The sequence below is a fragment of the Cinclus cinclus genome, chromosome 1 (assembly GCF_963662255.1).
Source record: "Cinclus cinclus chromosome 1, bCinCin1.1, whole genome shotgun sequence".
Classification (NCBI taxonomy): Eukaryota; Metazoa; Chordata; class Aves; order Passeriformes; family Cinclidae; genus Cinclus; species Cinclus cinclus.
In genome coordinates this window covers 45,235,032-45,247,087 of record NC_085046.1, presented here as the reverse complement: position 1 = coordinate 45,247,087, position 12,056 = coordinate 45,235,032, and the positions used below count along the sequence as shown (strand labels likewise).

The 12,056-nt window shown below is 44.9% G+C and overlaps 2 protein-coding genes and 1 non-coding gene across 4 annotated transcripts in view; 1 reads left to right on the top strand and 2 right to left on the bottom strand.

Moving 5' to 3' along the window:
- The window catches only part of SACM1L (SAC1 like phosphatidylinositide phosphatase), a 29,417-nt gene extending 25,046 nt beyond the window's left edge, over window positions 1–4,371 (bottom strand). The window contains exon 1 of the mRNA XM_062509616.1: window positions 4,274–4,371. Coding sequence (XP_062365600.1) covers window positions 4,274–4,332 — 59 coding nt within the window. The 5' untranslated portion in view covers window positions 4,333–4,371. The remainder of the gene's footprint in view (window positions 1–4,273) is intronic.
- A 224-nt stretch (window positions 4,372–4,595) lies between these two features.
- On the top strand, window positions 4,596–4,668 carry TRNAR-ACG (transfer RNA arginine (anticodon ACG)). Its single transcript has one exon. It is a non-coding gene; the product is annotated as a tRNA-Arg (tRNA).
- A 5,817-nt stretch (window positions 4,669–10,485) lies between these two features.
- LIMD1 (LIM domain containing 1) overlaps window positions 10,486–12,056 on the bottom strand; it is a 28,241-nt gene continuing 26,670 nt past the window's right edge. For both annotated transcript variants that reach the window (XM_062497093.1, XM_062497102.1), the window contains 2 exons: window positions 11,587–11,655; window positions 10,486–10,623 (listed from right to left, as the gene is read on the bottom strand). In XM_062497093.1, the coding sequence (XP_062353077.1) occupies window positions 10,486–10,623; window positions 11,587–11,655 (207 nt within the window). The remainder of the gene's footprint in view (window positions 10,624–11,586; window positions 11,656–12,056) is intronic.

Genomic DNA, 12,056 nt, shown 5'->3' with positions numbered 1-12,056 from the left:
CATGCAAGAATAGGTTAATCTCCAAACTGTACTCACCAGCAAGCCTGTATGTCTATCACAAGCACAGACAAATAGCACACATGCTAATATTACTCATATGACAGGGAGATATTAAATGGTAAAGAAAGGAACATTCACAACTGGAAATTGCAGATTCATTCTATTCTTTTAATGGAGGATAGATGGATAGATGAAGGATAGATAGATTAAGTCCATCAAGGATAGATGAAGTCCAAGTGCCAGTATTATATAAAAAATAACAATCAGGAAAGCAGTATTTTATAGAAGCCCATAGTGTCTGTAGTTATGTTTAGAACTGGTTTTCATATACCCAGCCTCATTCTGTTTTTGTATAAACTTCATATTTCACAGTGAAGCCTGCCTTCTCCTCAGCTACATTGCCACTGCTGTCTAGAACAATACAAGACATGAAGAGCTCTCACCACCTTGCTTCATTACCATCTTGCTTCCCTTACAACTTAACAGCATGTCAAATCTTGACAAAATTGGAGTCCTATTTCCTGTCTTTTAACTAAAGGAAAGTTGACCACCATTATAATGAACTATTCTGTAGTATTGCTAAAGAACAAAGGAAGCAATAAGCACAAATTTTCAATTTAACATTTTCAGTATAACTCACATTACTCAAGAGAAGGAGAAGCACTAAATAACTGCAATCACCAAATTCCCATTCCAAATATTACTGAAGGTGACTTGAATTTCATTCTGATAATCTTCTCAAAGTGAAACTTTGTGGATTGATGCCAAGAGATAAAGCAACTCAGTAGATTTCGTTCCTACAATTCAAAGTTGCAGGGAAAAAGTACTGATCTCCAACACAACAGAAACATTAAAATAACCCCAAAAAAGAACAAACCACTGCTTGCTTACATCAAGCGTAAAGTCAGACTAATTTGTAGTTGAGATAGTATTTATTTTATTTGTTGTGAAGTTTCACTTCCTTAATTATGTTATAAAGCAGCATTGTGTAGCATACAGATGATGCATAGTTGCATCCCACATTTTAATTAGCCTAATTTTACAGATAGGAATATTCCTATGTTCAGATACAGCATGAAAGAAGACCCAGCATGCTCTAATGGCCACTAAAGACAGTACTTAATATCACTTAAACCTTCTAGGCCTCAATAGCCAAACTCTTACTTCAGTAATTGATTATTTCACCATAAATACTTAACATTGCTCTAATGCAGGAAACTCTTTGATGTCAGCCTCTGAATACTGTAATAAAGCAAGCCAAAAGCACACCCAGTACTGCACAGAGATGCATTTGAGATCTTGAGCACAGCAAACTGCTCTGCAGTGAGATACAGGAAAGATGTTAGTTTATGCAGAGTCCCAACATTATGTTAAGTAACAGAGCTAACACACTGGTGGTTTCAGCACTCCAGAGATTCCAGCTTTTCTAGATGAGCAGGTGTGCTAATTATATGTCTCCCATAAATATTACTCCTTGAGCAGAAACAGCTCAAGGAACTGGAACATCTCCCATATAGCAGTAGCTGTTGCAGGGAGAAAAACTCCAGGATTTAGAAAACTAGTGGAAATACCATTTAAAAACAAAACAGAAAAGGCATATATTAAAGGCCTAGCTACATAATGTCTATTTCCAGTGAAGCTTCACTCCACATGAAAATAATTTACTGCCTAAGTTAATGTCCGGCTCAACCAGCATCCCTGATCTTTACCATGACAACCATTTAGATGAAGCAGGAAGAAAGGAATTTGTAGCTGTTCTTTCTGGAAGTGTTACTCAAACCAAAATGCCCTTTTAGACTTCCCACCAAACACACACACAGGTGGAAGGCACTGTGTTCAAGTGCAGTAGCTACCAAAGACTGACACATACTTTCATAAAGCATGTGAGGCAATATAACTATGTGCAGGAGGAGTTAAATCTGAAACATAGTGTAAGGGACCCACAGGATACTGAGAAGGCTATCAGCAACGCAAGTCTTCATCCAAGCACAAAGCTAAAAAAAAAGTGATTTTAACTGAGCCAAAACAACAGCCAGAATTTTCTCTATTCTGCAGAGACCTTTAACAATCAGTTTGTATATATTAATGGGACTGGCACCTCCACTGCCAGTTGTTGACACAATACTGCAATGACTGTTTGAATTTTACAATTTATTCCTGAGGCTACCATGAGTTAATAAAGCAATGACAAAGGTGACAACTATAGATAGCAGTTTTCAGGTTCATAGTTTTCCTAATAATTGTTGGTGTAACTCAGTAAGTTCCATAAGCAGCACAAATGCCAGACATCAGTACTTTTACTGCTACCCCCTGAACTTGACTGATGACACTGGTCAAAGCACAAAGGGCATGAACCACTACTTTTGATGAGGTGAACACAAGAGGTTTGTGTTGAGAGCTAGAACCTGTGGCTGGATGTACACAATTGGGCCCTGCAGAGCACTCCAATCAGGGAAGCACCATACAGGGCCAGCAGACTACCCAGAAAAGGTACATTTGCAGGATCTGAGATTACCATCTTGAGAGTGAGTAATCTGTTAAAAACCCAAACCCAAACGCTGCCACCACTAAATCCCCAAAGTGAAGTCTAGCCTGGATTTTTTGTAAGAACATTTGCCTTTGACCTTGACAATCTAGTAGGCTTGACTCATTGCCCAAGTTATGGCCTTATATCTTCAAATGCTTGGTAGAAAGGCTGCAGTCATTATCACAACTTGGTGTAATAACAAGAAAAGAAAATAAGCTCATTTTTCAAAACATAAAAGAATTCTGTTTTCATGTTTGTGAAAAAAACTCATGTTAAACTACATCTGCTCTAAAAAGATCAAAGCTCATTTTTAGCCAAGATTAAACTTTGAATGAGAGAATTCTTCATTAGCCTGTGTCCAGAAAAGTGCCTTTACTTGAAAAAATTCTCAGTAAGAACAATACTCAATTATCTCCAGGGTCGGTGTACTCTCACATAACTACCTAATCAAAGTAAGAAGCCTGGTGACTTTGAAACATGTAACAGCATTATGGCAAACTGTTTACACAGACCTCCAAAAGATCTGTTTACTCTGAATCCAAAAGACGACTGTCAAATGAAATTTAACAGAGCATAAAGTACAGTTAAATCAGGCTTAAGAGTCACTTTCAGATACTGCTGCCTGAAAATGGCATTGGTAACTCAATTATGGAGTTTCCAGCTACTGTTTAGAGGTCTAAAGCCTGGGAACGCCTCTAGGACACAAAAAGGCACTTCACTTTTGGCTTCAAACAGTCATGAAGAATCTCATGGTCAGAGAAATATCCTTGGGAGTTTGAAGCAGTCGGTGTGAGGGTTTATAATGGAGATGCCTCTTGCAGTGTTAACTTTGCACTGCTTTCTGTTATGCAACTTCTGCTGCTGTAATAAAGGCAGTAAACAAACATGTGGCATACACATACATTCAAAGGCTTGCAGACTCCCCTAAAAAAAATTTGTTTTAATAAAAAAATTACACTTGGTAGTTAGAAGAATTTATTTGGAAAACTCACAGCCGGCACTGCACAGGAGAGTAATGAAAGTTCAAAGCCCTCAAAGTTCAGTCAGCAACTGGCATCAAAACCATCACACACCACAAAAAAAAAAGAAGCCCATTTGTGTCACGAGAGACGATGGACAAGCACGCCTAGGGAACCTGCTGCTGGCAAGCGGCGCTGTACACACACAGCCTTACACCAGTGCCCGAGCCCCTACAGCAGCCAGCTACCAGCACGAAGAATTGTACAATACCAGTCACAGAATTGTCAGGGTTGGACGGGATCTCCGGAGATCACCTGGTCCAGCCCCCTGCCAAGACAGGGTCACCCAGAGCAGGTGACAAAAGAACGCTTCCAGGTGGGTTTGGAATGGCTCCAAAGAGGAAGCCTCCACAACCAGCAAGCAGCCCTGGTTCCGGACACCAAGGGAAGCCTCCCAGGCACTGACCTCCTGGACACGCGGGAGGGCAGCGAAACCGACACGGGAGCCGCCCGCCCGCAGCGCTGTCGGATGGACGGCGACAGGGGACCCGGGTCCACGGCCAAAGTCCTCCCTCCTCCTCCCGCACGCAGCCGCCACCTCAGGCCAAGCCCTTCGCAGGCACTCGGGTGAGCGAGGGAGCCGAGATAGGCAAAAAGGACAGAGGACAGGACGGGGGAGAGCAGGGGACGGGCGATCGTCGCTCCACCGGCGGCTCCTCCCTTTCCTTTCCCTCCACTTCGGCAGATGACAGAGCCGCGTCACCCCCGTCCCAAACGGGTCACTCACAGCTTCAAGCTGGCGTAGGCCGCCGCTGCCGTGGTTCCCGCCGGTGCCGCCGTCGCCATCCGTTCCCTCGGGCTGTCCCCGGCCGACCGGCTCCACTCACGACCCGACCGCTCCCACCCTGCCCCACTGACGCATCCCTGGGCCGGAGTGACGGGGCCCCGCTCGGGACAAAGCTCCGCGGGCGCGCTAGCGAGCCTAGGGCGGGGCACCGCCTATGGCAGGAGGAGGCGGGGCCGGGCGGGCTCGCCGGCGTCGCCATTGGCCAAGACAGCGCGAGAGAATTGTGTTGAAGTGTGCGAGCACGGCCACTAGTTTTCGAGCGGGGCCAGTGGCGCAATGGATAACGCGTCTGACTACGGATCAGAAGATTCTAGGTTCGACTCCTGGCTGGCTCGGCTGTCCTTTTCTTCACCTTTCTCATATTTTTTCCCGCTTGTACTTCAAGACGAGGGTGCTACCCACAGAAACCCCCGCCTGCTTCTGCACACGCCCACTGCTGTCATCTTCTTGCCCCACCGTGGGGTTCCCCAGACCTCCCAAGGCTGTGTGGTGTTACAGGGCTTCCTGCTCTTGGCAGTCCCCCAGCTCGGGGACTGGCCACCCTTGCTGACCCTGCAGGCCATGAGGTTTGGTGAGGAGCAAACCTGGGGCACCCCCTGGCCAGTTTCCCACCGGATCCAGCTCTCTGGGTGTCATGCTCCTGGTTTGGGCAGCTTCTTGCCCCAAGGAGGGGGAACTGTGACTAGTTATTCCTAATTATTTGCTTCATTTTAGCTGACAGCTCCAAGCTGCTGTGGTGCTGCTTGGCCAACATCCAGTCTTAGGGTGTGAGGCATCTAGTAGCTAACAGCAGGGGCACCGTGTGGCTGCCTGACTCCCAGAACCATGGGAACACTACCCAAAAGCCTCTAAGGAACCCATCTCCCACAATGCTGCAAAGGAGACTCCCATGCTGGGGTCAGAGCCTGCTCCCGCATGCGGCACATCCCTCCCTAGATCCTCAGCCTGGGACCTGGGCCTCCCAAGAAGGATGCCAGAGAAGTACAGCCTCCGATGGAGCTGCAGCAAATACCAGATATCTGCAAAGGACTGGAAGTTCCCAGTGAATCCCATTGAGGTGATTCACCCCACTCTTAGCCACTGACGTGGGGGGACAGGAGTAAGGAAGAGGTAGGGAAACCATTATTTCACAGCATAGCTCCTCCCACTCTGGACTCTGGGCAATGACAGTCGCTGTAAATTTAGGAAAGACTTGACTCTGAGCGTTGCTTAAGATACTGTCTTTAATCACTGAAGTCACAACAGGCCAGTGGCTTCATTCTGCTACTGGTCTTTATTCTTTATAAATACTTAACAGCACAGAAGAAAAGAGGACTGTGTTCACAGGAGGCTAAGGTTAGTTACACCAGCACAAATCCTAAAATACTCTCTCCTGGAGCCAAGCTTAGAAGGAAACATAAAATAATTAGTACCATTCAGTATTGTTAGCCAGGCTCTGAATCTCCTTTCCAGATCCAGAAAGCCAGCGCCTGGGTACATGTGCCTGGGTCCCTGCCTGGCCATGCTCCACAGACCTGCTGCGTGGGGAGGAAGGTTGGTGCCGGCAGGGCTGGGGACTGCAGCCCAGTCATCCCTCTACCAAGGCCACAGGCATTCCTGCCTTTACAGGACTCTTTGCCATGTATTTGCACGTGGGGACAGTTTCTTCCCATCTCCTGTCGTGTCTGAGTGTGTTGCAGATTCATATTGCCACATCAACTTCTGGCTGCCCTGGAAGAAAGCAGGGTAAGGATTTTTATTGCTCAGGAAAGCTTTGCTTCTTAGGAAAAGGGTGGGTGAGCAGCTCCAAGCTCTCTCTGGGCTTGTGACAGGAAGATGTCTGCCCAGTCAGCTTCAGTAAGTACAGTCAGGGCTACTGCAGCCAGTTAGCAGCAGGACACAGAAATGGAAAAGAAAAATGAACGCACAAATGCTGTGCGATGATGAGAGATGCAAACTCCTTTTCAGCCTTTCCCAGTGGCACAGGCACTCACAGGATGGGGGAAAGGGATGTGTAGCTGGTCATAGTCCTTCCCGGCCCGCAGGTACTGACTCCAGGGGTACTTCCCAGTGATGAAGCTTGGGTCAACTTGTTACTACTTTCATGCGCAGAAAGTTTCTTAAAAGGCATCTGGAAGCACTTGGCATAGGCACAGAGGTGTGAAAGGCAGGTGTGCCACAGGCAGAACCTGTTGCACATCCATGTGCACAGACACAACTGCACACACCACCCCAAAACTGAGCACATAGCAAGCCATCAAGGCCCACATAGGATTTTTTTTCCAAAAAAAAGATAATCCTTTCTTTGGAATGGCCAGCCAGACCCATGCCAGCTCTTGGAAACCCAGTTTTCCCCTTTCAAGGCTGCCACATCACACCTGATTGCTGATGAAACTCCATCATTTCCAGACTAAGCAGCTATTTACTTTGCAGTAAAAAGATCTAGAAAATAATAATAAAAAAGCATTTAAGCCTTGAAAGACTAGAAAAATGTTTTAAAAGCCTGCAAATGAAATTCAGAAACTGAAGAGCCACAGACCTTTTCAAATGCTCCTTACCAGAGTGTTAGAAACTGCTGTTTTCTGTGTTTTAACATCAGGGCAGTTTCCCAATTTTCTTTAATCACAGGTGCTTTTTACACTGTAAATTACACATAAATGTCTGCTGCTTCTGCAGCTGGGGCTTTCCCCCTGCTCTTATGCAAAAATCCCTATTTGAATGAGTTTCTGTATTGTAAGCAATAGAAATTTAACAGCATGATCTGAATGAAAAATGAAAAAAATCTTCTAAGCTCTGATTCCTGAAAGCAGGCTTCAGGAAATTCACTTGAGTAACTATTTGCATGTGAGTTACTCATTAACAGCACAATGGGACTGCCAAGGGTCCCTTACTTTAAAACCAGTCAGAAGAACTTGCTGGGGGGGGGGGTGAGGGGCAGAAATCAAGACTAACTTTTCATAGCTTCTTAATAAATTAAAAGGCAACAAAGTTCATGTGAACAGCAAAACCCAATGTGTATAACCCAGGAGATAGGTGGAATTTAACATGGTTTCTGAAATTCTTCTGCAGAGGACACAAAGCATCATACCTCCAGCTCCAAAGCTATTTTTCCCTTTGGGGAAGCTGCCTGAAGGCAGGCAGTGAGGGCTTGCAGTTCCACAGATGCCTGGTGGAGGCTCAGGAGGAGAAGGTTCCCCTGTGCAGGATGCCTCTGCCTGTCTCTGTGCCAGACCCACTGTCAGGCAGCTGCAGAGCTGGGGACAAGCTATGGAAAATTGACAGGGACTCAAACACTCACAGCATGGGACAAATAATACTGAGCTTAAATGAATTCAAACTCCCAAAGATAGAAGCAGTGCAAGTTAGCACACACAGGGGTGTAGGGCAGTGCAGTAGGTGCTTTAGCTTCAAAACTACAAGATCACAGGCTCCTTTTTCAAGAGCTTCACACTGTCACTTCCAGCTCTTTGTAAATACAGGAAAGGAGAGTGTTAGCATTTAACAATTTTTAGGGGACTCAAAACTGGAAGTAGGGCAGCCTTCATTTCCCTAGTGCTGAGGGATACAGGATGGCTGACAGGAGTAAGAAGACACTGAGTGGGAGCAGAGGCCAAACTCCCTGGTGATGCAAAGAGGGCTCTTGTAAGACATCTTGTCGCAAACTGCCTGCTTGAGGCTTTCCATGAAGGAAAATTGTCATCCTCATCCACTTCTCTCCTGCTTATTTTGAGGTTGTGCGGAAGGATGCAAGGGTGAGACAGAAGTTTAAACTGCAGTTTAAGAACAAAATACCAGTCCCACTACTGTTTTCAGATCTTCACAAAATGAAGGCCAAAAAATGTGCACAAGGGCTTTATCTAAAAAATCAAGAGGTAGCAAAAGCATGAACTACATAGCAGCTGGTCTTTCAGAGACAGCAACAGCTGACCAAGGCTGGTGTTTCCAGCTCACTTCAAAAAACCCAGGTTCAGCCCATGGCACAGAACCACCTGCCCAGGACTATTTGAATTATTTACCAGGGATTGTGAGCTGGTGTTATTTTCCACTTCAGTCCCTTCCAGCTCCCATACCTTTCCTAACCAGCATTTGGTGGCTAAATTTAAGGCTCTAGGAGGGCTCACATATTTGGGGTCAATTTTACCTCCTCTAAAATCACAGGTAAAACTCTCAGAAGATATATTTCACAGTGGTAAAGTGCCCTTCCTTGAGCTTTCAGTCACTCATTGAAGGGAGGTATGTCGCCAGGAAAAATGGTGCTGCAGAGCCAAGCTACACCAAAGCTCTGGATGGCTTCCAAGCAGGATCAGCCTCCAGCCCTGAGCTGCCATCCCCATCCTGAAGAGCAGTGGAAACAGGTGGAAGCACTTGCAGCTGAATGAGGCAGAGGGCTGGATGGTCAGTGGCCACCATGAAACTCCTTGCCAAGCCCACCAAGCTCCTGAGGCTGGGGCAGTTTCAAATTTCAGCCCTGGCAAGATGATTTATTAGCACAGGCAGAGACAGACAACTTGCTGCTACCTGACACTTGTGCTGCTCCAGATGGGTACACTCTGCTGTCTGACTACATCAAGTGAAGTTCAAGCTATATCCATGCTATTGGAAAAGAGGTTTGGTTGAACTGTAATGGGTTTTCAGCATGGGCACGTTTTGGGAGTCCCAGTGCTATGGCTCAGCTAATTTATTGTTGTTTCCATGCTGAAAAGATCTTCAAGAATGTCATCCCATCCTTTGCCAGTCAGAACCAAATTTGCATCTACAGCGTAGATACATGAGGATTTAACTAATTTTTCACACAAAGAAAGAGTAGTTAAGATCCCAAATTGCATCTGAGGCTTTAAATTATGAACTTTTTGTTAAACAGAAGTACCAGTACATGACGGGCTGCGCATCTTTGCTAGGTACAGAACATGCACTGCAGGCACACCTATCATACATGCAACACATTTGAAGGGAACAGATTTCTTTGACTATAAAGTGGGGGGTAGGGGGGGCATGGTTAAGAAAAGAAACAATTTGCCTTTCTGCTTTCTCAGCAGAACTGAAAGTAAGGGCCAATCTCTCTAACCCCTTGCTCAGATGAGCTGTTGTTCTTCATAGGAGCAGATCTGTTTATGCCAACATACTCATCTGAGTTAAGGTTGTGGATCTGGGCTCTAAATTCCTGTGTAACAAAGCCTTCATAACAATCTCAAGTTCACTCCCTGAGCTCTAAATAAGCACCACTATGAAATGGCTTTGTGCTGGGTAAACACCATGAAAAGGAATAGCCAGGCTGAGGGCTGAGCTGTGAGGACAAACTGGAAAACTCAGGCAACTGTCTGTGTATGGAGAGCTTTTTTCCAAAGTGAGCTCTGCAAGCAAAAATGAGGGTGGATTTCCCCCATGTCCACACTTTCAGCATCCCGACCCTTCCTTTCCAAATATGACACAGCAGACTGGCCCCTATGTGTCATCCTGGCACACAAGCCTGGGCCCCAAGTTCTTGCATTAGCTTAGCCTAGCTTGTTCCAGTTTTTATTCTGTTTGAAATGGGATGTTGGCCTCCAATTGCCAGACAGCATTGCCTGGTTTGTGCTTGGAGAGTTGGTGCTTTTACAGCCAGATGTGATACTGGAGTTCAGGGCATTAAACCAAAAGGTCTGAGAGTGCCATTTTGCAAAGACCCTTCTTTTCCTAAAGAATTAACAAAAAGAAAGAGTGTCTAAAAAGCTGGTACTAATAGGTTGGTGTTCTTCAGGGAACCTGATGAAATGTGCTTTCAGGAAACAGTAGACTGACGGGATGTCCCCAGCATGTAGATAAGCAGGCAAGCCAGCCTCTGGCTTTTTAATTGTGGCACAATCTGAGTTCATAGGCACAAGAGCAAATTGTGCTTTCACTGAAGAATCTTCCAAAATGAGCCCAGAGGAATCTCCAGGCAGCAGAAAAAGGCACGTAAAAGTAAACTGATTGGTTTAGGCAGCATGACACATTCTTGGTCAAGTAGACATAGTTTGATGCAGCTGAAAGCCACAAACATACAAACTTGGTGAATCCAGCAAAAATATCTCATATCCTTTGACAGGAACATTCCTGACTGGCAAAAAACATGCCCAGGAAATCAGCTGAAGGTGGGGAGAGGGAGATCATGTAACAAGTCTTCTGTCATGGCTTTCCAACACTGGCCACGCTGACTAGTAGTGGTGCTGGTAGGCAGCTGCTGGGGTTGTGCCATTCTCTATGTGTTTCAGGTGACAGGAGTGACAAAGCAAATGTTCATCCAGTGGGTAACAGCGATGTCCATCTTCGTCATTCAGTTCCATCCCACAGTCCTGCAAAGAGAGGCCATGCAAATTATTAGAGCTTGTGTTCATCTTCCAGTATCAGCTGGGGTCTGGCTTCCCAGGAAAGTGATTTTGTGATAAGGACAGAAGACACCCAGCCAACAGCTCCTTCCTAATAGGTCCAGCATGTACTACAAGAAGAAAAACATCTGATATAGGCATTTTGATGGGCAGCCTTGTACAAATTTGTTTAAAGCAGTTTTATTGAATAAGCATTATCTTGCAGTAAGGTGTAACCCTCTATATTTTAAACACGCTGGTGTCTCCTTACACTGTCAAGTAAGTGATACCTCTTCACATTACAGTTGCACTGATGTGAAATCAGCTTGTGGAGTCAGGGCCTCTTTACACTGCATTATAAGCACAGTGAGAAAAGACAACTATTTATTTTAATTCTCAGTGCAGATGTATGGTGTCTTTCTGAAAAGCCCTGCACAGAGACTAAACAATTTTTAAGAGCTGGCATCTCCTGGAAGTTTTTCTTGTGCAGTCATATCCTTTCTCCAGCCCCAAAGACACATTCATTTCCCACGAGAGTGAAGGTAACTTACACCCCATAGGATCAGTCACCACCTAAGCATTTTTCAATAATCTGACTTGGAAATCAGATACACTGATGTGATCTGGAGCTCGAGGCTTCTGAAAGGAAGCAATAGACATTACTAAATCACCATGCTTCCTGAATTAAAGAATAAACTGCCAAGTTTGAAAAGCAATAGTTAACTTGTTGCCCATAACTTTATGGATAGCAAATCAAATTAGAACTGAAACACATTGCTGCAAAAACTTTTCTCCTCAGTCTGGAAATTTCTCGGTTGACAGAAAGGGTCTCACACTGCAAGGTTTGAATTGCTCAGCTACTGCCACTGTAAGGCAAATTTATTTCAATCTTAAAAATAATAGCAGTTGTGACTATTAAGCGCCCACTCCCTGAGAAAGCTGCTGACCTACCTCGCAATGATAACATTCCACATGGTAATCCTTGTCCATTGACACAACCCGAATGGTCTCATCAGACCCCTGTGAACATTTGAACAAAGCAGAAATTACAAAGGATTACAGCAGGATCAGACACATGCACTCTTTAGAGTGCTTCCAGCAACAAAATTAATGTTGAGGAAATACATTTGGGCAGCTGGTTGGAGACTACAAATAAATCCTGCCACTTACAGTTATTTTTACAGTAAAGCTTCATCATTGACTGACTGCGGATATCCTCTAAAATGTGACACCAGAAATGTAAAAATGTTCCCTGTTTAATAGTAGTATCTATCAGAAATCACAAATTAATGACTTGGTATTTCAATAGATTACATTTGTCAGCATTTTAAATTAGTTTTGCCCAAGATTAATCTCTTTCAACTATTAAATTTAGTCCCAAGTGGTCACAAGACCATTCATGAATACCACCAGCATCTATT